Genomic DNA, 26,123 nt, shown 5'->3' on the forward strand with positions numbered 1-26,123 from the left:
AGTGTCTGTGGACTGAGCGGGTATTGAGCAGGAAGCATTTAAGGTGGTTAGTGTCGGAGCTCTGTTTGGAGATTGTGGGTTTGGTGTGGGTCCTGATGCAGTCGAACTTGCAGGAGTGGCATGTGAAGGGTCCATGGGTGTGTCCTGGGGCGGCTTGGTAGCAGTTTGGTAGGAGGCCGGGGTCAAGGGCTGAGAGGGTTGCGGCGTCGTAGGTAATGCGGGTGGAGTGGGATTTGCGGGGAGCAGGGGGTCTGGCACTGGGCGCGGTCCAGGCACGGACGGGCGTAGACGGCCTTACCTTTGGCGCACCTTCGACGCGTAAGGGACGCGTGGACGCTGCGCGCGGAGGCATTTGTCATATGTGGATAGTGGAGGGGGAGGGGCAAGGGAGGAGCAGCTGGGAGGCCGGAGCGGGGTGGAGATACGGGCAGGGAGGCACAACAACAACAAAATGGCAGCAAGCCAAAAGTGAAACAGGATTGGGGCACAATCAGCGTAAACGCAATGCAAATGGCAGTGGCACCGGCACAATCAGGCACAGATCAAATCTACAGGCAGGGCAGCACAATTGAAAAGATAGTAAAAGCGCACTTTGGCAATCTAGCGCTATGATCTAATATTGAAAATCAAAGAATAAACAGGCAATCTAGCGCTACGATCTAATAATGAAAATCAAAGAATAAACACGCAATCTAGCGCTACGATCTAATAATGGAAATCAATCAGCCAATAGCAGATGTGGGAGCGAGGCGAGCAGTCTGGCGGTATAGTACTACGATACCAGGCTGTAGGCAGGGCGGGGAGCAGCGTGAGGAGCAACCGCTTCTGCTGGGAACAGGACGGTCACACCATCAACTGAACAATCATCAGGGTTCTGAGAAAGCAGTTCTGGGAGAGGGTTACTCTCTTCCTCCTGACCTTCATCAGTAGCCATGAGCAAGCCCTGTCAACATATAGTTTCAGTCTGTTGACATGAAGCACCCTGTGGGGGCTCCTGGGAGTTCCAAGATCAACCAAATAGGCTATTTCTCCCTTCTGTTCAATAATAGTGTGGGGTCCACTCCACTTATCTTGGAGAGCAGCTGGGGCCACTGGCTCCAACACCCACACTTTCTGTCCCAGCTGGTAAACAGTCAGTACAGCCTTTTGGTCATGCTGGCCTTTTGCAATTCCTGACTTGCCTCAAGGTTTTTTGATGCCTTTTTCATATACTCAGCCATCTGGGAGCGGAGACCAAGTACATAGTCCACAATGTCTTGCTTTGGAAGTTTGAGAGGTAACTCCCATCCTTCCTTCACCAGACAAAGGGGTCGTCTTACAGGATGCCCAAACAAAAGTTCAAAAGGGCTGTAGCCAACCCCCTTCTGTGGGACCTCTCTGTAAGCAAACAAAAGGAAGGGTAGCAGGATATCCCATCTCCGCCTGAGCTTTTCTGGTAGCCCCTTAATCATACCCTTTACAGTCTTGTTGAACCTTTCAACTAGACCATTGCACTGTGGGTGATAGGGTGTGGGGAACTTATAGTTCACTCCACACTCCTTCCACATTGCAGTTATGTAACTAGACATGACGTTTGCACCTCTGTCTGATACAACCTCCTTAGGGAAACGCACTCTTGAGAAAATTCCCAAAAGGGCTCTTGCCACAACAGGTGCTGTAGTGGTCCTAAGTGGCATAGATTCTGGATATCTGGTGACATGAGCCACTAACAGCAGAATAAACCTCTGCCCGGAGGCTGTTTGGGGATCCATTGGTCAGACAATTTCTAACTCTTTCAAAGGGACCCCCCACCACAGGTAGTGGTATTTGGGGGGCCTTTGTAGTGCTCCCTGCTTTACCACTGGCTTGGCAGGTCACACAGGAGCGACAATACTCCTTGGTGTCTTCTGACATGTGGGGCCAGTGAAAATGTGGAACAAGCCTGTCCCAAGTTTTATTCTGGCCAAGATGTCCTGCAAGGGGAGTATCATGGGCTAGTGTCAAAAGTAAGCCCCTGAATGCCAAAGGTATGACCAACCTCCTGGAAGCACCAGGCTTGGGGTCTCTACCTTCTGAATACAGGAGCCCTTCATCCCAGTAAACCTTATGGGTTCCACTAGCATTCCCTGCAGCCTCAGCAGCAGCTTGCTGTCTGAGGGGTTCAAGAGAAGTGCATTCCAACTGCGCCTGCCTCAGATCTGCCCCAGAAGGTCCCCCTGTCCCAAGAAACTCAACCTGATCAGGTTCCAGTTTTTTAGGACAGTTCCCTTCTGGGGCTCACAATCAGCTTCCTCAGAAGGCTGATCCTAATTCTGAGGCAGGTGGAAGACACAGCCTTGACCCTACTGCTCCTTTTCCTGGTAGGCAAATGGCCCATTATTCCAGAATCCAGTGCCTGTTCAGTGTTTCAATTGTTGACCTGTGGTGACCTGGTCACAGCAAGAACATGTGCTGATATGCCCAACATTTCTGCATGTGTCCTAAACTCCACTTCAGACCAAGCTGAAGTCTCTAGGTCATTGCCAAGCAAACATTCTATAGGGAGGTTTGAACTAACAATAACCTTCTTACGGCCAGTTGCCCCTCCCTAGGAGAAATTAACAACTGCCATATTGTGTGTGGTAGTGACATTGCTAGCATTGGTCACTAGGATAGTTTCACCTAGTATGATCTGTTCAGGGTCCACAAAGCAGGTATTACCATGGTGATACTAGCCGTTGTGTCCAAGTAGGCCTGAGCATCTTTTTCATTGACTAAAGGAGTTTGTCTGTACTTGCCCAAGTTATTGGGACTCACTGGGAAGGACATATATATGCCTCCATCACAGATCAAAACAGCTTAAGTTGGTTCTCTGACTAGGCCAGAGTCTATCTCAGTTCCCAGGGTTAACCCTACTACACCCTTCTGTTGAGAACCACCACTTGGAGCAGAACTATGGGGGACAGTTGCCTTAGGGGTTAAGGGCGGTTGGAGCTGTCTCCTTTTTTGTGCAATCACTGGTCCAGTGAGTATTACTTTTACAAACTTTGCACCAGGGTTTCTATTGGCCTTCTTTCTTTTTGGATTGTTGGATACCCCCACCATTAGAAGCTTTCTGGGGACCTTGAGAAGACTTCTGGTCTTTTGCTTTCTGCCCACCCTTTTAGTCTTGCTTCTTCTGGTCACCACCTTGGTGATGTACCTTCTGCTTCACCCTGGTTCTGACACATTTGTCTGCCCTTTTACCCAATTCTTGTAGAGAGGTCAAATCAGAGTCAACCAGGTGTAGATGCAATAACTTGTTCTGACAATTATTAAAAATCTGTTCTCTCGTTATAAGGTTATACAATCCTGTACAATCCTGTATAGTCACTTACTTTACTGCCCAACCAGCTTTCCAGAGCCTTAGTAGCACAATCTCCAAAATCTGTCCAGTCCTGAGTCTGTGTCTTTTGGGTATCTCTGAACAGCAACCTATACTGCTCAGTGGTTAGGCCAACCCTATCCATTAGAGCACTCTTCAGGACATTGTAGGTGTCAGCATCCTCTTCTCTAACTGTGAGGAGCTTGTCTCTTCCCTTGTATGCACAGGAGAGCCACAATATAGCTGCCCACTGACTCTGGGGTACCTGGTGTACTTTGCAGGCCCTCTCCAAAGCAGTTATCCACTTGTGAATGCCATCCCCAATCTGATAGGGAGGGACAATCTTGTTCAGTTTTCTATGGTCATAAGACCTATCCCTACCACTCGGGATTATGCTGCCACCAGTGGGCTCTAACCCACACAATATTTTCTCTCTTTCAAGAGCTAGGGTCTCTTTGTCAAGGGCAACTTCTTGTCTCTTGATCCTAAGCTTGACTTCTCTCATTCTAGCTTCATGCTCTCTTCTCTGAGGGGATGTTCTCCTCCTGTGAGCTGAGGCAGAGGACCCTATTGATTAACTAGAATTGTGAAATTCACCCGAGTGAGATCTCTGTCTTCTAGGTACACCAGTAGGCCTACCTGGGGGAATGAAGAAGGGACCCTAATGGCCATCTCCATCTCCAGTTAGTCCTGTCTCTCCCAGGTCTGTTTTTTCAACCAGTTCCTGTCCGTCATCCTCATCTTCTTCTGAGTCCTGGTGGGGAACCCCACTAGGATCCTCTTCTGATGATGGATGGCCCATCCCTATTACTCTGTGTATCTACATCAGATGCTTTTGCTAAGTCATCTTCCACTAAGATATCTATCAGATGTTGGGTGGTGGGACTCTGTCCTTGCTTTAATTTTCTTGTGACACACAATCCCCTTAAGTCTAGGAATGTGAATGTGTCATATTTAGATGTCTGCTCTTTGCTGACATCTGGCAGAGAGACACTAGCTCCTGTCCTTAAAGCCATGACTAGTGAGGTGTGGTGTGTGCACCTACCTATACTACTTGTTTCCTGCTAGAACCTCTCTAGAAGTTGCAGTCAGGGTGTGCTAAGCCCTTACCACCTACAACTGCTAAGTTCAGTAGAACATATGTATTCTAAGTCTTGATTCATATGTACCTACAGGTACCTCAATGTGATTTTTCATATGATATTCTCAAGATTATTGGGTAAAACAATGCAAGCTCTTATCCCATCCGCTGCACACCAATGTGAGAAGTTATCTGGTATATGATGTCCACTAGTTCTAGTGGGCACCTTGCACCAGTCTAACCGACCCTTATTGATGGTGGTTGTAAAGTTAACCTTATAGAAAGCTATCCTAGGCTAGGGGTAGCAATGGCAAGCAGTCTTCCGGCTAAGACTTCAGAGAGGGAATTAAGCTAGTTGTTTTACCAATTATAATCTCTTGAGTACCGAATGAAAGCCCACCACACAAGGTATATATAAAATATATATGTATTTATTTCAAACACAACCCCTCTGGACTGTTTATGAGGTCAGAGGTAAAAGTACAATACAAGGAACTTAATTAGCATACAATAAGTTGCACAGGATACGTTTTGCCCTAGGGGCCTCACAAACTATAAACTAAAATAGTGGTATAAGAACCACGTGAGGAATAGAAAGCAGGCCTGGGGCCTGTGGAATCGCTGGGGCTACTCAGGTCAACCAAAGGTTAGGAGGCCCAGGGGAGATGTGTGCAGTGTCTAAACACAGCCGCGGGTTACCATTGACTTTCTATGTGGAACAAACAAGTTACAATTTTATAATTTAAGGACACTTCTAACTGAACTACGTTGGAACCCTTTTAGACTTAGACACTAGGAGGGCCAATACCCTAGAGACTACCAGAGTACTCGTGTTACCTCACCCACAGAAGCCGGGTGCAAAGGTGTCTTTTGGTGTCGGGTTTTGTCGTCAATTTCAATGGAGATCTGCAAAGAAGTGCTGCAAGCGACCAGAGGAAAAGTGTCCGGGTGGATCAAAGATCTGAAGAACCTGAAAGCAGAGGAGACAGAGTCTGAGCCACTAGTCAGTGACCAGGGCGGCATTAACCACAAGGATTATAATGCACTTAAGAGTATATGGTATGGCTATATCATAGAACACTATAAGGAGATGGTTACGAAAGCTGCAGAGCGGCTCAGATCATGCTAGGCACCCTCTCAGATAAAGCCAAGCACTCTGCCTTCAGGATTGTCAAGGCCTGCCATAGGAGTGACTCATAGGTGTATATGTGTCTATATATGTATATAGATATAGGTATATTATATCTAAGTAAGGGGTGATTGCCCCACCTTACCCAGGCTGTGTGAACAGACCTGTGGTGTCAGTTTGGAAGGTAAACCAGGCGTGGCACATTTCATGCTGCAGCCCCTGGTAGGCCTAGGGTACACCTATGCCCTGGGTACCTATGGTACACTATACAGGGGCTCACAAGGGTGACCCTGTAACCAATCTGGTATGTACCTAAAGTACACAGTATTATTTAGAGAGAGAACAGCTGGGCTGTGGGCCTGATTAGCAGGTCCACAGCCACACTGAAGTCGAAAAACCAGAGAATCACAGCAAAAAGTGGGGGTAACCATAGGAAGCAGACCCTACTCTCCTACATCCTTCATTTAGAAATGGTATTGGTATATATTTGGTCAAATAAAAGGTACTGGCCAGCACACTGTCCATCCTCATGTACAATAGGGAATTTATTTTTCTAGTAGCATTTCTTTTTATGTCAAAAAGAACTGGGAAGCATTTTGGCCATGTTTGTACACAACAGGCCAATTCCTGTTCCCTAGTAGTATCCCTTTGAGAAACTTGATGTTTATCACATGAACGCGACATTACGTATATGCATACATGAAGACGGGCCTAACAGGAAGTGTACTCACAGGGAGAAGCCGGTTCCGTAGATGGAAAATGGCACATATCATGGTAAGACCTCCATGTGAGGTCTAATCGTACGCTAGCCAGTGGTCGAAGTGGGGGAAAAAAAGTAGGGGAACTGTGGGTGGAGAATCAGGGAATGGGAAGAACCCAAGGATTGGATCACTGAGCAGAGCCAGATGTTTGGCCAGAATGCGCAAACATCTCAATTTTTAGTAATTGTTTGGTATTTTACTGCCCAGTTTAATCAACCAATGGATACACATGATTATTTAAGGTTATAATGAGTTATCGACATTAAAATATATTCACAAAGTGGGATATGCTTCTAATCACATAATATCCCAAATAGGATAACATGTGGAAACTCTAGCCATTTGTCTCCGAGCCCTGGATTTCTGTCATCAGCACTTCTCCCACAACAGCAGTCCAAACATGAATGGCAAAATATCCTAGTTTGCAAATGTTTTCTATATAATTATGGCTCTGCCGTATTAGCCCCATAATACAAGATCTGCTGCATGATCTGACCATTTATACTAATAAATTGTTTGTTGCTCAAACGTATCAAAAGTTAATAAAAATGTGACTTGTGTTGCTCTGAAGTGGATGGCCTATTGCAAAGGTTGTCTGATTACCTTTCTCACTGCTGCATTTGTATTTAACACTGGTAAGTGTTAACATGATAAGACAACATCTTTCCAGAGACTGTTAGCATGTGTACACAAGTCAAAATAATAAAATATCAGAAAATATACTGCATTATGCTGCAGCCTTTTGTCAATGCATAATTTTGTCCTCCTTTGCTGCATAGATAATTCCAGTGGCCCCACAGCAGGCAGCACATGTTAAAAGTGCTTGTGAATGAAGCAGAGAGACTGTGAAGTTTGCGAACTTAGTTTGGTGTGTGTGCTAATCTTGCATTGCCAATCCCTGGTAAGTTGCAGCTACTACTGCTGAAACAAGGCCAATGGAGGTACCTATGGGTGAGGCAGACTGGCCTCAAGGGCAGTACCGGCTTTAGCACTGGTGGTACTCTGTGCATTAATGTTTGTTAGTGCCCCCCAATGACCACCTCTGCCATGAATTCCCTCACCAGCACCCTTTAACAGTGCCCCTCAAGTCTCCATAACCACACTCACTCTCAGATGCATTTAATTCGATTTACAGCGCCACTCATACCATCGTAGGGTGTCGGAGCACTTTACATCACACACATTACACAAAGACAATCAATATGTATGTGAATATCTGTATAGAAAATGTTACATAAGACTAAGGACTACAGGGTGGAGGAGTCACATGACAACCATGCTAGTAGGACATTTGGTTTAATAGTGATTGTTCTGGAGAAATGCAAACTCAGAAATTAAAACGTAATACCATGGTTGGAGGTTCTCTTTAATAATCATAATTGATTTCTGTCCAAAAGAACACTTTTTGCAACATCAGGATAATCAAAGACTGGGGGAAAACATAACGCTCCAATTTATACCTTGCAGTTTGTATGCAGCTCTTGGATGATAGTTATTAGCTCACTGTCCTATGTTAGAATGTTAAGTTATAAACTGCAAGTAACAAAAGGATCTCTCTGACAAAACCAGTAGCCCACTGACCTATTAACATTATGCACACTTCGTGATCTGCATGGTACATGTTCTTTGCAGCAGGTACATTAACCCTCTGAGCTACCTTTTCATGAGTCAAATCTTCCACTAGACAAAATTCTGATCTCTCTCTAGGAAGAACATTAATCACCAGAGTCATCATGACATTTTTATTGTTGCCGAAAATTGCTGGAGGCCAGGAAGGAGGCAGCAAGCACTTTTAAAACCATAATATACTTGCAAACATGATGCCTCGACCTAAAGTCAGCACCTGGTGCGGTCACACTGGTTGCACCGCCCTAGAGCTGGCCCTCCTCAAGGGTCCTGTGACCTCAGTGACAGGGTCACTGTTGTTCTAGGGTGTGCTGCTTCATAGGCCTGCCCACAAGACTGGAGGTGAACTTCAGTATGGATAGTGGTGGACAAGCCTTAAAAGTTAACCTACACTTGGCATGTTTGGATCCACCTGCGGGTGCCTCGACACCAGGGCTTCTAAGGTCTTGCAAAGCCTTCTCACGTCTAGCATGGGGTTGTGCTCTCTCAGGAGAGTGGGCTGGTGGACTGGTTATTAAGGCTGAACCTGGTTCCGCAGTTCCATATTCAGCAGCTCTGCCATAGTGCCACATCCTCTCCCCCACTGAAAACCATACTGCCCCACTGAGAAAAACTCACACTGCCTTCGACTACAACCCAACTTTTGCTGGCTATAAACACCTGAATTCGGCTTAATTTAAATTACGCACTAGACAAGAGCATTATGCGGCCTAAAAAAAGTAACAACATCCTGGAAAAGCAAACACTCATAGGGAATGCAAAACTGAGCTAACCATGTGAAATGTAAGCATTAACAACATGGTTACCTTAACGTTTTTTATACTCCCTATTCAGAAATCAGTGAGTGCTTTTGCCTGAAAAGTTAAGGACATGACTACAGGGTCCTGCATTGACCCATTTCAATGTCCATTGCTTATATCCTTACAAAATGTAAGCAGTATGGTAAAAATTCCACCTCCCTGGATGCAGAGTACACATTTTGCTTTCAAATCCACACATTGCAGTACCTCCAGAATTGGTGCACTAGTTCCAAGCCCATGGAAAACAAAGACAAGAAAACAAAAATAGCGCTTCACTGGCAAACTCTGTAAAAGTGGCGCAGATGTGTTTGAGTGTGCATAAAATCAATCTGGCTAGTTTGCTACCACTCTCTTACTTTATTTAGTTATTTATTTATTTTTCATATTTTTAACCTTTTATTCCCGATGCAGCACTTTGGAATTAAAATGTCAGAAAAATACGAAATTTCCACCAAAAGTGTTTTTCTATTTTTTTGGGATCCATTTCACAAGGGAGCACATAAAAGCAAGGAGAGGAAAAAGAGTGAGAACCTCCTCTTGAAGTCAAGGTTTTCAGTAAGAGAAGAGCTGCTTGACAGAAAGAGAGGTAAGAAGGAAAGGGGTGGGGGCAGCTGAAGAGGCGGAGCGGAAGTGGACACTGTCTTTGTCTTCTCTGGGCAAGAACTACAAGACAGAGTCCTGTTACTTCTCCCTTACGAACCCCAGGAACGCCGAGCTTTAGCTATAGGCGTTGGCAATTTCTTGCGTCCTGGGACGCATTTTCAAAAATATAAAAGTAGGGGGACGGAATCTTTAGGATTAAAGAAGTAGGGGCACACCGTGCTCTGCCGATCCTGCCCACTTCAACCACTGGGTGCATGGCGTTACCGTCCGGATGAACTGCATTGTCTTATTGCCACAATACCGATTTTTTTTCATTCGATTAAACAAATGATGGTTACGCATCTTTTTGCCATATCCACGACTTTAATCTAAACCGTACGATAGTTCTATTGTAAAAATGTGAATGCGTGGTGCATGGTTTCACGGTTATACGCAACACCCTTAAGGCCTATCATCTGGCATAAGTTTAATTTAGCATGGTGGCAACACGTATACACTTTTCTTGTTTTGTACTTTGCACGATTCTAACGTAAATCGCATGCTAGCTTTATTGTAACAGGTAAATACTTTGTGAAGAGTACAATAACATGAAACAATGTGTTGGCCTATATTCCACTATAAATCGTAACTTGGCATGGTAGCATTACATATCTCTTTTAGCACTTTGTACGATTCACACTTTGGGTACCATTTTGGGCAATTAACATTAAGCAACATAGGTCGATGAAATAAACGATTCGGGAAACACCCGAGGCTACTATCACTGGTTTAATGTCATTGTTTCTAAACAAGGGTCTTCGATGACCAGTTTCATAAATGTAATAGCTGTTAGGGCAGTGGTTTGTCATTTAGCATATTGCTCTTTTATCTAAAGAGTTGTGCACGTAAACACTCTTTGTGGATATTTCAATAAACACTTACTTGTGCGAACCTTTTTTATTTAGAAATGATTAAACATTTCAATTATCTTGTACAACTCTGCACTAAGGAAAGCGTTTAAATGAATTTTTAAAAACAATTATTTGTAGGTGAATTTTCGCCACTATGTACAACAATGATGAAGAAACATAGTCGTCCACAAACATATAGGGACCCGATGAATTGAAGTCCAATATAAATACCGGGGGCCTCATTTATGAGACATGACGCATCGCTGCGTGAAAGCAGCGATGCGTCACTTCTCAGTGCGCACTCCTTGCGACATTCCTGATGCGTCATATTTAATGTATGACGCATCATGTCACAAGGAGTTACAGATACTTCAGTATTTCTGACGTATCTTTAAGTGCAAAAGTGACGCATTGCTGGAGTGTTTCACAAAAGTGACGCAACTCCAGCAATGCGTTCTTTCACATGGGGCAAGCCCCATTTGAAAGGGCCTGCGTCAGTCTTATGCCTGCTGTGAGGCAGGCGCAAGATTTTGACGCAACAGCGTCCTAAAAGTGACGCAGTGAAATCTCATAGATTTCACTGCGTCACTTCTACGACCCTTCCTAGCGTCAATACGCCCCCCTTGCATACATTACACCTGGTGCAGGTATAATGTGGCGCAGGGGTTTACAAAGTGACGCATCTACCTAGATGCGTCACTTTGTAAATATGGCGCAACAAGGCACATTTTTCACGCCACGGGTGAGTCACAAAAAGTGACGCACCGGCGGCGTAAAAGTGACGCACAGCCTCATAAATGAGGCCCCGGAAATTTACACTGACAAAAAATGTTGATTTCTAGCTCGCTTTTTTCCTAACACAAATATCTTTAAAGTCAAAATGTATTGTATATTTTTGCCCCTTCCTCCCACCCCCCTCATGTCGTGCCCACAGTTTCCTTAATTATCGCACCGTGTGTAGATTATACTCTTGCCCCTTTTTTTTCTCTTCATGTTGTGTCCACACTTCCCTACTACTCCCGTAGATTATGTTCTTAACACTGCACAGAGATAATTGGTATCCTGGTAACATTCACATCACCAGTAAAATTGATTAGTATTATTTGAAGTCAGAACAATAGGTGAACCAAGACCTCACTAATGTAGTTACGATGAAATAGAGTACATTTTGTTCTTGGACATAATTACCAATAAAGCCTTACTAGGTTTTGCTCTCCAAATGTTTCTAACCAATACATGTTGCTTGGCTCTAGTAGAAAATGTTTATGATTAACTATGAGCGAATGTGTTTGTATGTTGTGTTTTATTATTTTTTCACTCTATCCTCTTCTTTTTTCCTGTGGTTTTGTATATATATTTTGAAGGATATGTATATGTTGTTTTTAATTGTCATGTGATTTCATGTTGTATTTCTGTGGTTTTATACTATACGAATTTGAATGTTTTAGAGCCCTGATGAAGTTCACATGTATTGAACGAAACGGGTTGGCTGTTCTGTTCCATTCTTAAGAAAAATAAAGATTACCTTGGATGTCAATTGAAAACATTGGACTAACATTTGCGAAATACTGATTATGCGGTGCACTTCTTGTATATATGTTAACATTTTCTGACCTTTTGGGGTCGTACCTTTTGAAACCGCAGGTGCAGTGGATGTGTACGCAACGTTACTTTGTTCGTTATAGATTTGAATTATTTTGGAATAATGAGGGAGGTGCGATTGTTGCATTGGCTCGCTGTTACGCTGATTCAGATTTACTGCTTTTAGCTCCACTTTACTTACCTAGATCATAGTTTCCTATCATGAATGCGTATTTTTCAGATGAAGGGATACTGTATGGGATGGGAATACTGTTCACGAATGGTGTCCCCCAACTAAAATGAGAAATTCCAAGTTCATCCTTCCAGAATGAGGAATAACATGCAGATCCTGGAATATTTGTTTCAAATCTGCACATTTTTTCCCTTATGGGAAGAACACATACAGGACCTAAAAAAAGTACCCATTTACCACCCATTTTAAGTAGTGGTATACGGGTGGGGCAGCTTCAGAGAGGCATTTGAGATGGGAGGTGGCTGCTGAGGGTACAAGGGGGAGGCAGGCTGTTACAGGTCTCCACTGAAGAGAGCGCAGTCTGTTCCCCCATCTTACCTGCCTGCACATCAACTTGCCCTGTTCAGTCCTGCTCCTCTGTGCATGGCCAAGGGCTGATGCTGCCAAGGTGGTGATATCTGGGAGGGCGGGGGTTAAAAGAGCATAAACGACTCCCCTCCTCATGCTGTAGGGATCGGGCGGAGGCCAGGCTGTGCTCACTGTCTCTGCCCAGGTCAGCTATGGTCTGCCCATAGCTGACCTGTACATGATATCAGCAGCTGACTTTCCTGTCTGTCAAAATGAGGCCTGGTGGTCCCACACCTGTAAATCCGGATGCGAAAACACTGGAGCATTTGTGATCAGCTGAAGCAGTAGCTCACCTGAGGTTTCCATTTGGGAGTGCAACCCCGGCTACCATATAAACAGCCGTATAGTGGTAATTGATATTGTTGATTCATTATTGTTTCAGGTCGATAATTCAAACAGAATACTTGTGACCTTTGACCTAAAGAGTCATTCGTGGGCACTCTACAAGAAGAGCTTCTGTAGAGGAAGGAGAGGAAGAGGAACTATTTACTTGGCACCTAGTGAAAAGAGCTGTGACTAGACAAAACTTCATCATTTCTACAGGCTATTTGTTTGAAAACACCAAAGTAAAGAACCCCTAGAATGGAGAAATCTCATAATTCGAGAAGGTAGCTCAAACTCTGATGATGGCTGTTATAGTCCGGTCAGACCAACAGAGAGGAGACTGTATCAGGTGAGAGGAGAAAAGCATTCATAGCAATGTCCATTTCTGATGAAGCTGCTTCTTATTACATGCAAGGAACTGGCTCATCAAGAGCTGTAAAGACCAACAAGGAATCTAAGATCAAAGCAGGCAGATAAATGCATCAGAGGAAAATTAAGATTCTACCAAGGACACAGTCAATAATACACAGTTTGGCATATAATGTGGGAAGAAATTGTAGCACTTCAACAAAAAGGAGAACAATGAATAAGCCTAGTCAGAAAATGGAAGAAAGACTAAATTGCAAGACCAGAAGTGTGTGAAAGAGAAGGAATGGGAGTGAAATACCTGTACAGAACAGCGTTGGCATCAACATGGTACTAGAAATCGAGAAGGCACGTAACCATATTCATAGCAAGGTGTTCAAGTGTAAGCAAGGTTGGAGCCTCTACAAACAGGAAGGAAAATGATGATAAATCTGAAAACCAAGAGAAGAGACTACCAGAGAAGGATGTAATAGCGAAAGTAGAAGGAGATAAATGGGCTGAAAAGGCCCCAGCTTACTTACAGAAAATAAAAAAAATAACAATGCTTAATATGGCTGAACATAATTTTAAGGAGCCGGTAAAAGCCATTAGTATTTTACAGAAAATATATTACTAATCAGAGCTTGAGTTTGGAAGACAGAGAACAAGAAGCGTCGAAAAACAGAATCGTCTAATAGAATAAAGTGAGATCAAGTGAACAGTCTTTTGTGCATTTACAGTCTAGGATAAAAGAACAGGAAAGTCACATAGGAAACATAATTTAAGGATTTGGGACATCCTCTAGGAAGTGGATGCTAAGTGGGAATAGATCTGGGAAGGAAATTCAACAATGCACAGGATACCGGCACTTACCCACTGACTATGAATAAACCCAGAGTGAGTCTACTAAACTTTTAAGTTCCGCAACTAGTGAATGGCGTAGTCAACTTAATATCAAGGAAAATATATTCAGCAGGAAGAGTTTACATTTATGATCCACTCAGATCTTAAGAGAGGATGTGGCATAACAGCAAGAGCTGCCGATTTTGGAGCTGGGGATCCAGATTCGAGTCTCAGCACCTGCTCAACATCCTGTGATTCTGGGCAAATCACTGAATCTTCATGTGCCTGCGGACATGTCTGGATACGCTCACGGGTGATTAGCTTTGCTCTACAAATTCGAGTATTTATTATTTATTTATAAGCATATATGGCAATTCAGGCAATTAATGAGAACATTTCAATAAATTAGTCAGTCAAGAAAAGGTTTGTAGTTCAACTCAAGATAATCAAATCTTTTATATAATAGACAGTGATCTTGATTGAGGGGGAATGCAAGCGAAAGTAGTAAGCCAGTGTTTCCAGTGCTCATTAGTGAGGCTAAAACTAGTGGTTCAGAAGAAAACCCCCAGGGCAGGAAGATGGTTGGAAATGAAACCCTGGTGGACATGATAAAGAAATTAAGCATCTCAGGTGAGCAACACCACACCAGGAGCCATGACATCACCTGACTAGAGACCAAGAAATGCACAAAAGGAAAAACACATAAGGCAGCCTTTCTACCTATATTCACCACGGAAGTAAAATAACATCTCAATCAGCATTTAGGATTGCTCCGACTCTAATGAAATTCAAGAAGATGCTGACAATACTTTTCTTCAAGGAGAATTATCAAATTAGAATCATTTACACCTGTCTCATTATAAGTGATCTAATTTGTACCTTGGGCAGTTACCTGCTATTCTTTGCGTCCCAGTAGTGTGCCCTCTCTACAAGTAGCATTTCATACATCTATACAAGGTAAATAACGTTGCCTGTGTTGCACGAGGGGGGCAATTGGCCAGGCAGCTCCTTAGCACAGCCTTTCCAGCCGGTACATGTAGCACAGCCCCACCAGCCGCTATAACCCCCCTGTTTCAGCCTCTTCAGTGCTTGGCGGTGGAGGGTGGAGTCTTTGCACCTGAGAAGGTGGCGCCACCTCCTAAGTGAAGTCACTACCGGGGCTGTACCCAAGCCGGCTTGCCAAAATGACAAGCAGAGGCTGCACCAGGTCCTACCCCGGGAGTCCTTACTACAGGGCCCCAGGATGAAAGCGACGGCATCCCATTATTCCCGCAGGCAGTTGTAAGCCTGACACCTGGGGGCTTGCCTGGTAACACTGCAGCTCTGGGCATGAGGTATTTTCCCTGGACCATGGTGTTCAGATGTGAGGTAATCCCCCAAAGGTTCAGCACCACATATCGTGTATTCTTGGTATGCTTTGGCTAATTAGGTGGGTAGCCAGCTTAAGTCCTATCACTGGCTGCCCTCGGATTGCTGGTAAGCTAACCCATTACTGCACCAAATAAACCAGCAACATAACTTTCTTCAAACAAATTGTTGTGGTCTCAGTCATTTACTTGTGCACTTCTCTTTTGCATGCATTTGTTCAGTTTATGTTAGTGTGTAGACTTGGCTATGAGATATCTGTGCCACAAGTATCTCACATGAACAGTATTTGTGTTGAAGCGGCTGAAAATAGGGTTTGGAATACGGTATGCAGAAGAAATGTGGACTTCCCTTTGGATACGAAGTTGGATCATCCCGGACATACATAAAAATATTTTATCATATTAGAAAATGAAAAAAATACAGAGTGAATAGATCAATACCGAAAATGCAGTTGAGGGAAATCAATGGCTAATAAAGAAAAGGCACTTTTATCATGGAAAATTAATGGATTCAAGAACCAGAAAACGGTGAATCTTTGTTATAGTTTATAATGAAACAGATCTGTGATATACGCATCTTACAAACACTCGGACAAGAAAAGAAAAAGTAGAGATATGCTTAAATCCAAAGGTTATACATAACGTTGGAAGTTGCTGATGTACAGTGCTAAGAAATGCTGGTGGCCTTTCCAACGTTCTATTGTTCTGTTTGTCCCTACAGAATGCAAGGTTAGGAACTGCATGTACAGAAAAATACTTGAGTTGCACTAGGATGTCTGTCTTGTCTTTATTTCACAGCCAGATATATAAGTAGGACATGCCTATTAATTTGCACACCCTAAATTTAAAAAAAAAAAGATTTAACTCCAATTATGGCTATGGGATGCGAGAAAACAAATGAAATTGCAAAACATCCAGGGTCATCACACATTGCTCAAAATATGTTTTTGCTCAGGGTACCATGTGACACCACAATAAACAAATATACATTGTCTGTAGAACAGGTAAAAGCAGCAATGTTACAAATCAGGGATTTTCTGATTGGCGATTAGATTTGGGACTATGATAAATTACAAAATCTGCCTGATGAAGAATATTCGATTTTCTAAGAAGACGAAATCTGAATGTTTTGTTACTTGTTTTTTACACTTCCAGGGCTGTGTGCTGAAAACCCAAAGGACAGATGTCACCAACTCCAATGGGATAGCAGGAGAGTTGTGTGAAGTGTGCGTTAATGCTTACTTGCCTCACGTGTCCAGAATCCATAGCTGGAGTGTAGCATGTTGAGTAAAGGAGCTTGTTTTGGAGATATATTCTAATTTCACATATTTGCCCTGTGGACTTCAGGATCCAGGATTGCCTGGGATAGGGCTCAGTAAGATAAAAGGGATCTGCCCCAAGTCCCAATTTGGCTTCTAAAAGTGATGTCACCAAGTTATAGAAACTGCTGAAAATGTGTACCCACTTTGTTGAAAGACACTACTGACTTGATGAAATAACAAGATGAATAGTGAGCGTCAGGACAATGCAATTCTATTCATGTGTGATGTGACCAACCTTTAGTAAAGCATTGTACATATTGAAGATCTAGCAGTCAATAAGGACATTTTGCTAAGAATCAGAATCAGTGTTTTTGTGGAAATGTATTCATTTTATTTTGACTTAGTTACTTTAGCTTTTAGAATACTTTGTTCTTTAAACAGCAAGTGCCTCGATAGTCACCAACATGTCCCCAAGTAATGTCAATTTGTTTATGGATGCATTTTTAAAACGAAACATATCAAAGTTAGGAAAACAAAATTATGTGTATATGGGCATTTTATTGTTGACATCTTTGGTATCAGAACAGCAACAGATTGATCAGTTGGAATAACTAAATGTTGTCGTTCAATTAACTAGATTCCCTAAGTTGGAAATCCAGGAGTATGCGTCTTGAATATGAAAATTACTTTAAACAATTCATTATTCAAGAGTTGTCTTTGTGTCCAGTGTACAGACAGAAATAATGTGCTTTTGACTGCTAATTTCCACTTGCAGGGTGTTATTGAGAACTTGCTATTCAGTCAACAGCTGAGACTTAAAATATTAGGAAGGGGCATCCACAATTATATCATTAGAGAGTGTGAAGTGCTTGAAAAGTATCTGGCAGCAAAGTATTCGCTGCAAATGTGTAAGCTAAAAAGAAAATGTTGAACATCACAAACATGAAACTTTGACAAGTGAAAAACTGGAAGACACAGCAGACAGAAGAAAATTAATTACTCCACATAGTAGAAAGTCAATGAAAGTAACTCGTTTTAATAACATTAGATTCAATATGTTAATCCCATTTTGCAAAATATGTGTAGTCAAATACCGTACGAGGTGTTGGCTAAAAAAACAATTCCAAGAGGTAGACTAATTAAAACTGGATACTCAGGTGAATCTAGTAAACAAATAACACTGGATAGAAAATTAATAATATAATCTTGTTTAAATTGGTTTTTCTGAAGCAACAGAAAAAAGGGCAATATTAATCAACCCACAGAATGGCAACAAACTCTGAGGTATAACACTATATTTGAAAGTGGGTGGATAATCTATACGTTGAAGTACCTGTGCAATAAAGGATATCGGGCAGACATCATGCAAAGTTTAACAATACATTGTAGAACGTAGATCATCAATTAGAGTCTGGGACACCAGGTCGAGTGCTTGACAGATACTTTATCAAGGAAAGACAAAATATATCTCAGCAGAGATTCCACTTTATTGAAAATGCTGTGTAACCAATGAGAGGAGGAGAAATAACTACGTTATTGTTAAGGCAAGAATATTGGTGGATTAATTTCGGTAATGCTTTACCACCCACAGCCTTAATGAATTGCAACACTTCAAGTTTTCTTTAAACAGGTTGATATGTATTTTTGTGATATATCTTATTGTAGTATGTTTGTGATAAACACATTCCTCCTAGACACAAAACACCTATGACATTCTGAGATGCATGTTGTGATTTAATACAATTTTTAAAGCAGAAGATAAAGGTAAGTATGTTTGATGGATGCTTTATAATGAAGGTTTCTGCACATGGCACACTATACCTGAGGGGGTGTGGACTCAGACTGAACAGGTGCCTTTTGTAAATACTAGAACTTCACAGAGGATCCGTTTACATTTCCTTTTATCATATAGATGTTTTATTATTGCTCTTGATGAATAGACAATGTAGAACCTAGAACTAGGGCTAGTATTAATAAAATGATTTTGCTGTTATATGAATAACTAATGTTTGACAGAAAGTGGAAATTAAGAGTATGAATTTTATTTTATTTGAATTAATGTTACAAACGGATCAGAGGACTGGGCTCTTGTAAAAGTGTAGTCAGTAAATCCAAAACCACCTGGCATAACGAAATAGCGCAGAGGTGTAGACTGGTGCGAAGTACAAGAGAAACCGTTGTTCGAAGCCAGAGGGTGTCCAGCTAAATATCGTAAAGTTTGGGGCAAATTACTGGGGTTGATAGAGTGAGCCTATTCCTTTCAGAACTTTGTGCACTGTGTGGGATATAGGGGACGAAGTACAGCAAAATCATCTCCCCCGTATATGTCAAATGGTAATGTCAGACAAATGCTGTGATACACTGTATTTAAATATTGCTGATATTTTCTGTTTTAAAAACCAATAAAGTTGTTTATAAAAGTCTGCACAAAAGAACGTTTTGGTGTAATGGTATATAGTTTCTCATCCAGGAGTGTTTAACTGATAGTTGAATGCATCCAAATTGTACTGAAAATGAATTGAAATTGTGTGCGAAAGTGGTTATTGAGAACTGTTAGCAGGTTCCTCAGGTGGCAGGGAGAGGGTCGTGGAGCCCGTCCACAGAGGAGAGCAGCAGCACTAATGTGTCATCAAGAAAGTTGGGCTGGAAAAAAAGGAATGGGGGTTGTCTGATAGCTTATCCTTTCTTTTTCCATTCTTCAGAGCCATAGTTATCTTGACGTTATCAGGCTTCAAGTAGAACAAATCAATTTTGTTTAATGGACATTTCAGTGAACAATCTGATGGACCCAATGGTCCAGTTTAGCCACATTTAGACTCCTGCCTTTAGAAAGGTTCAACTGAATAAAGATGCTGAAACGATTTCTATTTTGCCAGTTCTGCTGCTGCAAAAATTCACTCTTTCGGTGTATTTTCAGGAAATCTGGGACATATGGCTCTAGCCAGCCTTAAAAAAGACCCCAATGAACGATTGTTAACATTAAATAATTAAATAATAGTTGTTCGGTATGAATGACAGAAGCATACAATGTTAAAACATCTGCCCTATGTTTATCTTTCTTGAAATCCTGTTTACTGTTGCAGATATCCATATTATATCTATATAAATAAATATATTCGATACAAGCTTCTCAAGCAATACGAAATCCATCTATTAAATTATTAATTGCCGAGATATATATGCAGAAAATGGCAATTGATGAATTTCGCCCAACTGCTCTTGCAGAATTCTAGTTTTTGCACTATGAAATTGAATGAATGTAGGATGGTGCACCAAAAAAAGAGAAGTCCGTAGCACATGTAATTGAGTAGAAAAAGTTCCTTTATTGTTTAGTAATCTTTAAAAGGCCTCAGCCAACGCGTTTTGTCCCCAAGGGGACTTCGTCAGGGCAAGAAAACACAATAATATTACAGATGAACCCAGCACGTGCTAATCCAAAGCTGCGCGAATCCACAATGAGGGTCAATGTGGTTCTAATATACGATCCAAAAGTGGCGTGGTCAATGCAATGTAGGGACCAACGTCATTGTTGCGAAGAAGTCAATCAGAACTTGCAAGCGCAGCAAAATAACCCAGCCGGAGGTTCAAAGCACTATGAAATTGATGCCAGCGAACAATAGGTCCCAAAAAGGGGGCTGCAAACTAATATTAATGGCAGATAGAAAGAGGGATGAAAGGGCCAACACCCCTTTCTATATGGTAGTAACTGTTATATGTATCAATGTGTCCTCTACCTTGATGACCTCCATCCATGCATTTGTAGCATTTTGTAGTAGGCCGCACTTTTCATCATTGATATTATTGAAGAAGGAAGGTTTGCGAGTTCCTGTAAATATTTATTTAGCTATGCGATTGATTATTACATCAGTTGCATGACATAATGGTAGGCAGATCAAAAAAAGTTGGTGCACAATTTTTACCCATTGTTTGTGACCTGCACAAGGATATATCAAGCCCAATGTGCGTTAGTTGGTGTTAAGATTAGTAAAATAATGTTATTCTGCATTAACTTATGTTCTTGGTAAGTGATAGTCTTCTGGCCCCCAATATTTTTGCAACATTTTTATTTGTAAATTCAATCTGAATTTATTTTACAAGGGTGTTGTTACTTTTCTTTCAGAACAGAGAACAAACTTGAAAACAAGCTGAGGAATCTCCAAAAGACAGAATGCATGCTTTTGATAAACATCAGTTAGAGGTACCTGTTTTAGCTTCTCACAAAGCTGCCATTAAACTGTAATAGTATGTAGAATTTTGATTGGAGTTAGAGAAGGTTCATCAGATGTCTTTTGTGCACTAAATTGCACGCTTTACCTCACCATAGCAGTACAGCTTCAATTAGTTTCAGAAGGAAATCACATTGTCATGTGCATAAAATGGTAACATTTGTCTTGCACCAATTGTAAATGAGGTAATCCTCTGCACGTGCTGTGAAGCTTTGGTAACACTTGCAACCAATCAGTCATGTGATTAAAGCAGTGTTCTTGAGTGTTGTGGGTTTTCAAGATGGCATACATATTCACTGAATGAGAGGCAATCTTCATTTCTTTCCAAGGAGGTGTTCGTTGGACAGAGACAGGGACAGTGTGCTGCTTCTGAGAACATTCTCCTGTGACCCGGATCTGAGGATATTTTGCTCCTGTCTTCCAGATGAGGGGTTAGAGGACGTGGCTGTAGGAGGATGCGTTACTTGGGACACTGCACCCAAGAAGCGCATGCTGAAGATGGTCCATTCTCCGAGTCCCATCCCTAGCGCCTCTTTAATTTCACAGTTGTCGCTGTACACAAGAGCACGGCCATTCAAATTATGCTCCCTGAGTCTCTTCTTGAACACTTGTGCATGTTCCTCTTTAAATCCCAGTTTGTCCATCTAAAAAACAAAATCAAAAGATTTTTTTTTTATTCATGATGTTTCCTAAAGAGCCAGCATATCATACCCTGTTCACTTAAGGGCCCCTTTACTCTATTTGTAAATGACATCCTATACACATTATGTTTAATAGCATTAGGGTCTTCATTTCAAAATATTTAGTTCATCATTTGGGGCATAAAGTGGACTGTACATATGTCATTGTTGATTGTAGAATGTTCTGGTGAAAAAGGCTAAGGACACTTTAGATTTATCACTTGCAGAGATCATTGAAGATGACAAACAGTTGTGTATCCTCATTTCCTATGGTGGTTAGCCCTATAGTGAGAAATGATCACCGAACAATAGATTTGAAAAGTAAAAACGGCTTTAGCAGAATCATTGGTATTCCACCTTAAGAGTTACTCCAGAATATCGTGCTACCACAAAATTGTGGTAAAAATATTGAGGGTCAAAATAACGACACAGTAAGTATATATTGGTAAGTCAAGATTTAGTTGGCTCTATGTACATGTACCTTGACGATATACATATCTTCATGGTACGTAGATGCAGAGTTAAGAATAGTAAATCTATATTTACTTATTGCACTTACCTTCTTGATAGTTGGGTCAGCGATTTTTTGGCTATACTGTTTTTGTAGTCGATATTTAGACATAAAACTAAACCAGTAACTTGAATCGATCCATACAAAATGCAAACTTTCAGCCCCACAATTTAAAATTATTCTCCAAGTTCCCCACCATTAATATTTTATCCTCTTAATGGCAGAGAAAACGTAGAATATGCATTGGCATTCTGTACCCGTCAGCTCATGGAGGAACTTTCCCAAATGCCTTACACAGAAACATGCATTGCAGTCCCAAAACCATCTTGGCATACAGAATTAAATAATGTTATTATTGAATGAATAAAGAAATTATCGAAGTAGATTGTGTGTGTTGTGGAATTTTGTAATTTCGAGTCTATGGAGATTGTTGTCGTCTCAGTCTCATTTGTCTGCATCTAGGCTTTAACTATTCTTGCACTGTGTTGCTGGAAACACAGATTAGTAAGTGATTCTTTAGTCATAAACGGTTGCCACCTGAGCAGCTGAGAAACAATAGTATAGCCTTAAAGCAGACCGTAGCGGGCTATACCGGCTATTAAAGGCCCGCTGAATCGTTAAAGGCCCGAGCCGAAGGGGAGGTACTTTAACGAGACAGCGGGACTTTAATAGCCAGTATAGCCCTGCTACGAAGGGCTATAAGGCTATTAGAACATTCTGCCACTAGAGGGCAGAATGTTCTAACAAATTAAACAAAGGGTTCTCAAACCCCGAGGGGATATAAATCCCCTCAAGCTTCGAGAAGCCTTTGAAGAACATTGGAATGTTGATCTGCGGGCCTTTACCGGCCCGTAGAAGCAGGGAGCACTCCATTCTCTGCAATGGAGCTCCCAACATTCCAATGTTCTAATACACTATATGAATCCACAGCTCTGCGTTTACAGAGTTCTGGTGGAGTTAGAAGAATCCTACATTCAGGAAATAAAGCTGAAAAATGGTCCCAGTCTTCCAGTATTTCTTTCCTAATTTCTTGGGCAATTAGATTATCTTTGAGAAAGTTGCATAGTTTTTTGCAAAATAAAGACCATTTGGTGCAACACAAAAACACTTCTGATCCACATATTGACCAGAGCTACTTTGATTGTAACACAATTGGTGGTTCTTCAAAAAATTATTCTTGATAAAATGAAGAATACCTGTATGCAGGAAGGGTAATACATTACTATAAACCGGAGGGTGCAAGGCATAGGAATGAAATTCCATAAGGCCATCTCACACAAGCAGGACCTAGTCCAATGACAAAACAATGAGGTCACAAATATGCTAGGATCACATGTTTGTAGATATGCTATCCTTCATATTTGAGAATGAATATGAAACATAAAACTGACTCCGAGTTTATTTGGGTTGGCACCAAGTATTAAATTGATCAAAGTAATATTAGTCTTCTTCATTGTTCCAAATGAGGCTTTTGAAACAAGCATCATGTTGGTGGACTGGATCCTTAAACTAGCGTATCCTACACATCTTCTTGGATATAAGAGTAACCAATCTAAGAAATGCCATGTTAATGTGATTCAGTCCCCCAAAGCCGTCCTCTAGATAATCAAGTGGTGCTGCGCAAAATGTTGTACACATGCTACTAGAGAAACAGTCATCATTTATCCTTATCACTGCACTAGAGACATTCCTGAAGCAAAAAATGAAAGCAAACCCACTCCCTTCAACCATCCTCTCTCACTTTGTTGAGAAAGCTACCAGCATCAACAGCTTCTTGACTAATAAAACTGAAACCACCTGCACTAACCCAGAACTCACCTAACATACTACCCACGTGCTATTTGGTACCCTAGAACATACCGCACTTTGCACCTCCTTCCTGCATTCCAAAATTAACATAATCAGGAAGGACACATACAAGAAAGTGGCAAAGCTCACACATTTGTTGGTTTAATATCATGCAGATGTAGGGAAGAAGAAATCCGCTTCAAGTGCCTTTGGATTGGCAATTAGTCTAGTTAATTGTTAATACATATTTGTATTATAGGAATGCCTTTTTGTCTATGGTCACCGACATTTGTTCTGGACTGAAGCTGCTGATTTTTCGACTGTGTACTGGGACACTGCTAGCCAGTCCTCACTGCATGTGCTTTAACCCTTAAAGCATGTCAAAATTGGATACACTCCTCAAACCAGGAAGGAACATGGCGGCGGCAGGCAAACGGCTGCTGCTAGGCTCTGTACCCAAGCACTCCGTGACGAGTCTTTTTGCCAATCTTGGTATTAGGAGCATGGATAACTGCATCTAATTAATTGGTGAGGCTGATGCTTACTTTTTTTACCGATTTTGGTGTGTGTCGTTGACTTTTCCCTGCTTTTCTCCGTTTCGAGGTCGGAATCGCGGCGAAACACTGGAGCACTAGGACCCTGTGCCGGGGTATTGCTGTGATGCGAGAGCAAGAGCAAGAGCGGCGATACGCGACGCAGCAGGAGACTGGGCAGCTGCCTCAAATTTCGAGTGGCGAAGGTATTGAACTACAGAACAAGGTCGGTGACTGCGGCTGCTTGTATTCAGAAAAGGGAGCTGAACTTAGTAGATCTCGGGTAAGCCGCTATGATTTATGGCTGCGAGCAAGAATAGCTTTCCTGTATCGAGCAAGTGCTCCAGTGTGCCGAGACATTTTCACAGTAGTATCAAAAAGCAGCACAGTGGCATTTAAGGGGGGAGACTGTATGGAGGCAGATAGCTTTACAACAGTCCCTCAAAACGTTAGTCCAGCTGAACTTGCTAAGGAAGGAGAAACCGCAGAGGAGGCCGCCTCTGTTGTTTACCCTATAGAACAAGCCACAAAACAGGATTCTATAATTAAAGAGAAACGGGGAGAAGTAAAGAGCCGATATCAGTTACGCTCTAAACAAGAACTTAAGAAGAAGGGGGTTCTGAATTCCATTGATTCCGCTGAAAGTAGTTTTCCGATACCCATCTCACCTCTCAAAAAAAACAGGAAAGGGGGAGAAAAAAGAGGTAGATCATCTAAAGGGGTAAAGCAAACGCAAGTACCTAGAGGAACTCCCTCATTAAAAAGTTACTTTAAGATAATGGAACAGGCCCTGAACTCCAAGGAGAGTGTCGTAGGAATGGTGGGGGTGGACACAGGCTCAAGTGTAACTGAGGAGCTCACATTGGATGAAATCACTAACTCTAATATAGCATCTGCCTCCCCGCTCCTCTCTACATTTCCTTTAAGCAATAAGTATGCTAGCTTGGATTTAACTCATGTTGGGGGTGGATCAGAGGTGGCTGTTCAGGAAACCGCAAGTCAGAATCTAGAGTCAGACGCAGATATTCCACCAAATGAAGTACATACAGTACAAACTGTTCCCCCTTCTTTGGAAGTGTCAGTGACTTTAAATTCTGTTGAGACTCCTGTAATCAGTTCTGTTAAAACACCTCTACCTGTACTCAGCTCAGACCTGGGAATCCCTTACCTTGATGGGGCACGCAGATTATATGGAGCGGAAAAAGAAGAGGATAGACTTGGCTCTCTGCTGCATACTTTGAGGGACGGTTTACTGGGAAAGTTTGAGATTTCTGAGAAAAATCAGAGGAGCTTACACGATAGATTCGACCTCCTGGAGGCTAAAATTGAAGGTATTAACGCCAGAACTAGTGTCTTAGAGGGTAAAGTGACAGCTCTTTCAGAGACCTCTAAAGGAAACTCTAAGGATATAGAAGCGTTAAAAGTGCAGAATCGTACCTTAACAATGGATTTGGAAAGGTTGGAAACCCAAAGTCAACGTAATAATCTGCGGATCCTTAAAATTCCAGAAGGATCAGAAGTGGAGGACATAAAGGGGTTCGTGTGTAGACTGTTTCGCGAGGATATCTTAAAGGACCGTCCTGATATTAATTTGGAAGCTGAGATTCAGCGAGTGCACAGGGATCCATTCAGACTACACCCAGTTCGTAAAGCACCCAGGAAGATTCTGGTATATTTTCAGACTTACAGCGTCAAAGAATTGATCCTCAGCAGATGTTTGGCACGTACTTCCTTACATTTTCGTGCTAACCCCTATCAGATAGGATCAGATATTGGTGGAAAAACCGCTCAAAGACAGTGGGAACTTGGTTCTAGGATGCCAGAATTGCGCTCAATGGGGGCGCAAGTAC

At 42.0% G+C, this 26,123-nt stretch overlaps 1 protein-coding gene across 1 annotated transcript in view; it reads right to left on the bottom strand.

Annotated features, from left to right (window-relative positions):
- Positions 1-20,355: 20,355 nt before the first annotated feature.
- LOC147692145 (NTPase KAP family P-loop domain-containing protein 1-like) overlaps positions 20,356-26,123 on the bottom strand; it is a 273,140-nt gene continuing 267,372 nt past the window's right edge. Inside the window, exon 5 of the mRNA XM_086938444.1 lies at positions 20,356-21,405. Within this exon, the coding sequence (XP_086794570.1) occupies positions 21,076-21,405 (330 nt within the window). The 3' untranslated portion in view covers positions 20,356-21,075. The remainder of the gene's footprint in view (positions 21,406-26,123) is intronic.

The sequence above is a fragment of the Lissotriton vulgaris genome, chromosome 9 (genome assembly GCF_964263255.1).
Source record: "Lissotriton vulgaris chromosome 9, aLisVul1.2, whole genome shotgun sequence".
NCBI classification, from domain to species: Eukaryota; Metazoa; Chordata; class Amphibia; order Caudata; family Salamandridae; genus Lissotriton; species Lissotriton vulgaris.